Source organism: Clinocottus analis, unplaced genomic scaffold, assembly GCF_023055335.1.
Source record: "Clinocottus analis isolate CAN_PGR_092001 unplaced genomic scaffold, fCliAna1.0.p SCAF_50, whole genome shotgun sequence".
Lineage (NCBI taxonomy): Eukaryota > Metazoa > Chordata > Actinopteri > Perciformes > Cottidae > Clinocottus > Clinocottus analis.
In genome coordinates, this window is record NW_027176208.1 from 449633 (window position 1) to 454632 (window position 5000).

Consider the following 5000-nt stretch of genomic DNA (forward strand, 5'->3'; position numbering starts at 1 on the left):
CTGGATCCACATCTGATGTAAAGCCTGGATCCACATCTGATGTAAAGCCTGGATCCACATCTGATGTGAAGCCTGGATCCAGATCTGATGTAAAGCCTGGATCCACATCTGATGTAAAGCCTGGATCCAGATCTGATGTAAAGCCTGGATCCACATCTGATGTAAAGCCTGGATCCACATCTGATGTGAAGCCTGAATCCAGGTCTGATGTAAAGCCTGGATCCAGATCTGATGTAAAGCCTGGATCCACATCTGATGTAAAGCCTGGATCCACATCTGATGTGAAGCCTGGATCCACATCTGATGTGAGGCCTGGATCCACATCTGATGTAAAGCCTGGATCCAGATCTGATGTAAAGCCTGTATCCACATCTGATGTGAAGCCTGGATCCACATCTGATGTGAGGCCTGTATCCACATCTGATGTGAAGCCTGGATCCACAGCTGATGTGAGGCCTAGATCCACTTCTGATGTGAAGCCTGGATCCACATCTGATGTGAAGCCTGGATCCAGATCTGATGTGATGCCTGACTTTAGATTAGTGGAGACAAGAATATTTGAGTTAGGATCTAGTTCAGAGTTAAAGTCTGGATCTAAACCAGAAGCCACCAAAAACCTGCAGTCTGGATGTAAACCAAACCTGATGGTGGATTCTGGATCAGAGGAGTCCAGAGACCCGAATGCTGGATCCAGATCACAGGAGCTCCAGTCAGGGTGGAAACCAGAGGTGCATATAAGATCCAGATTAGATCTGGAACCTGCATCCAGGTCAGGCCTGAATTCAGATCCTAGATCAGATGAGACCATAGAGCTCCAGTCAGGATCCGGACCAGAGGAGACCAGGAACCAGGAGCCAGAGGTCGCAGAGGAGACCAGATCCAGGTCAGATCCACGTGATCCTCTTCATGATCAAGGAAACCTCAGACTGTGTTCAGCATCGTCACCGTCTTCTTCTTCTTCTTCTTCTTCTTCTTCTTCTTCTTCTTCTTCTTCTTCTTCTTCTTCTTCTTCTGTGGTCTAGCGTGCAAGCAGCAGGGCAGCAGAGCATGCTGGTTAAGGAGACTTCTGGTGGAGAAGGCCACGCCCACCAAACGCTCATGACCAATCAGAGGCTCCAGCTGCTGTCGTCATGTGACCAGCTGGTGGTCAAGGTGACTCCTCCCTCTTCACTGTTCACTTCATGTCGGCCCAAACTATGGCCGCCGATGGTCTACTTACCCGTGTGTGTGTGTGTGTGTGTGTGTGTGAGACAGGTCAGCACCTGGCTGCAGCAGAGCAGCAGTTTGTTGTCTCACAGTTCTGAAGTAGGACGGCAGCTTTCTGAGGCCGAACACACTCTGCACACACACCTGCAGCTGCGTACACAAACTGAAGTACGCACGCACACACACACACACACACACACACACACACACACACATAACACAGAAGGTTTCAGGGTTTGTTTGTCTCCAGTCTGCGGTTCAGGAGGTAGAGAACATGAAGCCCCATCCTCCCGGCGGTACCGGCAGACAGCTGTCCCCTCTGAAGGCCCTGACGGAGCAGCTGAAGAGAGGCGGAGCGGGCGGACGAACCAGAACCGGGCTCGGTCCGCCAAGTCCTGACATCTCCGGTCGAGTGGATCTGGTCCTGAAGGAGCTGCAGAGTCTGAACAAGAGGATTGACTCAAACCTGCAGCTGCTGCAACCATTCATCTCTTTCCTCCAGAAGGCCCAACAGGTCAGAGTCTCCAGGTCCATACGAGTCTTTTTAGCCGGCAGGAACAAAAGAAACATGTTACTTTAAGATCTAATGTTTTATATTTCTACTGATGAGTCGGGAGTAAAGTTGGTGAACATTAAGTATATAAATATATATATATATATATATATATATATATATATATATATATATATATATATATATATGTGTATATATATATGTGTATATATATATGTGTATATATATATGTGTATATATATATGTGTATATATACACATATATATATATATACACATATATATATATATATATATATATATATATATATATATACATATATATATACATATATGTATATATATATATGTATATATATATATATATATATATATATATATATATATATGTATATATATACACACAGTGTCTTCCTTTGACCTTTGACCTTTGTGGTGACCTGTGCAGTCCGTCAGAGAAGTGATCAGTTGATGGTGCTGCTGCTCTTCAGGTAGAGAAGGAGATGGAAGAACTCAGGGAGGTCTACAGGACGAGACTGGAGGAAGGGGAAGCTGGTAGTTCCAGGAAGAAGAAGGAGCAGAAGCAGCTGGACTCCTGCTGGCAGGAAACGCTCCAGAAGATCTCCACTTGTGAGAAACTGGGAGAGCACTACGTCCAGACCTTCTCTACAGTAAGCAGTCCACCATCGGATATCAGGTGAAACTGTTTCTGATGACTGAGATGTTCATCGACGTGTGTGTCAGGTGACCGAGGAGTTAAACCTGCAGTCGCTAGTGCAGCAGACGCTGGAGCAACTCGGCAGAACCAAACAGGAAGTGAACAGGCTGCGGAGTCAGCAACAAATCCAGATCCAGGAGAAGCAGCCGTACTGCAGGAAATACCAGGAGAGACTGCACAAGGTAGGAACTCCATTGCGGTACTGCTGGATCTCATACTACTGAGTCTTTGTACCAGGGTACTAGAATTTGTTGTGTTTTCAGACTCTGCAGGACTTGAACTGTGTCTCTGAGATGCTGGACTCTTGCACCCTGATAGATCTGGGTTCAGCTCTGCAGACCTCCCGGCTTCTGGAGCACTTTAGCCAGGCCAGACCACATTTTATCGTAAGTCTTTGAACAGCTGGGACTTTATCAAGACTGTTTCTTCGTGAGGACTTTTGGACTTTAACTGTAGGGACTGTTGGTATCTTTGGACTTTCAGGATTGGTGGGTCATTTGGGTTCTTGGTATCTTTGGGTTCTTTGGGTCCTTGGTATATTCGGGTCCTTTGGTATCTTTGGGTCCTTGGTATCTTTGGGTCCTTAGTATCTTTGGATCCTTGGTATCTTTGGTTCCTTGGTATCTTTGGATCCTTGGTATCTTTGGGTCCTTTAGGTCCTTGGTATCTTTGGGTCCTTTAGGTCCTTTGTATCTTTGGGTCCTTTAGGTCCTTGGTATCTTTGGGTCCTTTGTATCTTTGGATGCTTGGTATCTTTGGGTCCTTTAGGTCCTTGGTATCTTCGGGTCCTTTGTATCCTTGGTATCTTTGGGTCCTTGGTATCTTTAGGTCCTTGGTAACTTTAGGTCCTTGGTATCTTTGAGTCCTTTGGTAACTTTAGGTCCTTGGTATCTTTGGGTCCTTGGTATCTTTGGGTCCTTGGTATCTTTGGGTCCTTGGTATCTTTGGATCTTTGGTATCTTTGGATCCTTGGTATCTTTGGGTCCTTTGTCGCTTTGGATCCTTGGTATCCTTGGGTCCTATGGTATCGTTGGGTCGTTGTTATCTTTGGATTCTTGGTATCTTTGGGTCCTTTAGGTTGGGTCCTTTAGGTCCTTTGTATTTTTGGGTCCTTTAGATCCTTGGTATCTTTGGGTCCTTGGTATCTTTAGATCATTGGTATCATTAGGTCCTTGATATCTTTAGGTCCTTGGTAACTTTAGGTCCTTGGTGTCTTTGGGTCCTTTGGCTCTCTCTCTTTCTCTCTCTCTCCAGCGTCTAGACGCCGAGGTGGAGTTCATGGTGAAGAGCTGGGAGACTCTGAGCGGTGTCCAGAACCGGCTGGAGGTGGAGCAGTTGAAGGAGGAGGATCTGTCCAGGCTGCTGCAGCTCCAGGAGAGAGTGAAGAACAAGATCCATCAGAGCGAGTGGATCCTGGACCTGAGCAGCAGCTTCCACCTCACAGACCGACAGGTGGGTGTTGTGTTTTGTTCCTTCACCTGGCGGAGGTTTGACGGTTTAAACCTAAACAGCAGAGTTTTATAAACTCATGAACAGTGATGCTAATATGAAGATGTCACTTTGGACCTTGGGAAGTTCATGAACTAGAAGTTAACATTGTAAAAGTGTATATTATGATTGTGAGCGTTGTTTTCTTTGAGTCCAGCTAAAGGCGCTGCTCCAGTCGGACCCTGCAACTGGTTCCACTGGTTCCTGCGGAACCAACGATGATCAGAGTCGACTTCGAGAGAAACAGATCCAGAGTCTGTTTGAAATGGCTTCAACACTGAGGACAGACATCTGTTCCGCCGTCACCCACAGTGTGAGTACTTTTACTGCAGTACTGTACCAAAGTACCACACTGAGCTCCTTCAGTATTTACTCTTTCTGCTACTTTTTACTGCATTTTTCTTTTTTCTACCGCTTTAGTTTCTTTATGTCTTCATGATCAGAGACAAGTAACTACATGACCCCAGTAATATTTGTGTACTTTAACTACGTGACCCCAGTACTACTTGTGTACTTTAACTACATGAGGCTGATAATACTTGTGTACTTTTACTGTCAATCCTTTACTTATATTGTGCTGAATGCAGAACTTGTAGTCCTTGTGGTACATTGCTGTACTTGTAGTAGTAGTAGATTTGAGTACTTTGTTTACCTCCAGGGTTGGACGGGTTTCAGAGTGGAGGAGCTGGAGACTCGTCTCGTCTCTCTGGACTCTCTTTGTGTCTCGTCTCTCAAGGAAGGAACTCGTCGTGAGGACGAGCTGCTGACCCGCATCCTCAACGATGACATCACCCAGGTGAGAAGACGGGGACAGCAGAGAGGAGAGAGAAGACAGGAGACAGGGGACAGGAGTGAGGAGACAGCAAGAGAGAGGAGAGAGGGGACAGGAGAGAGGACACAGGGGACAGGAGAGAGGGGACAGGGGACAGGAGAGAGGGGATAGGAGAGAGGACACAGGAGACAGGAGAGAGGACACAGGGGACAGGAGAGAGGGGACAGGAGAGAGGACACAGAGGGTACAGGAGAGAGGGGACAGGAGAGAGGACACAGGGGACAGGAGAGAGGGGATAGGAGA

At 46.6% G+C, this 5000-nt stretch overlaps 1 protein-coding gene across 3 annotated transcripts in view; it reads left to right on the forward strand.

Annotated features, from left to right (window-relative positions):
- Nucleotides 1-5000, forward strand: part of ccdc141 (coiled-coil domain containing 141) — a 23571-nt gene that overhangs the window by 5382 nt on the left and 13189 nt on the right. For 2 of the 3 annotated variants that reach the window (XM_068601509.1, XM_068601510.1), the window contains exons 7-16: nt 1-883; nt 1023-1152; nt 1255-1374; nt 1457-1720; nt 2211-2390; nt 2464-2619; nt 2701-2823; nt 3692-3889; nt 4083-4238; nt 4584-4721. The exon at nt 1-883 is cut by the window's left edge and continues 103 nt beyond it. In XM_068601509.1, coding sequence (XP_068457610.1) covers nt 1-883; nt 1023-1152; nt 1255-1374; nt 1457-1720; nt 2211-2390; nt 2464-2619; nt 2701-2823; nt 3692-3889; nt 4083-4238; nt 4584-4721 — 2348 coding nt within the window. The remainder of the gene's footprint in view (nt 884-1022; nt 1153-1254; nt 1375-1456; nt 1721-2210; nt 2391-2463; nt 2620-2700; nt 2824-3691; nt 3890-4082; nt 4239-4583; nt 4722-5000) is intronic. The other variant, XM_068601511.1, reaches the window with a different exon arrangement.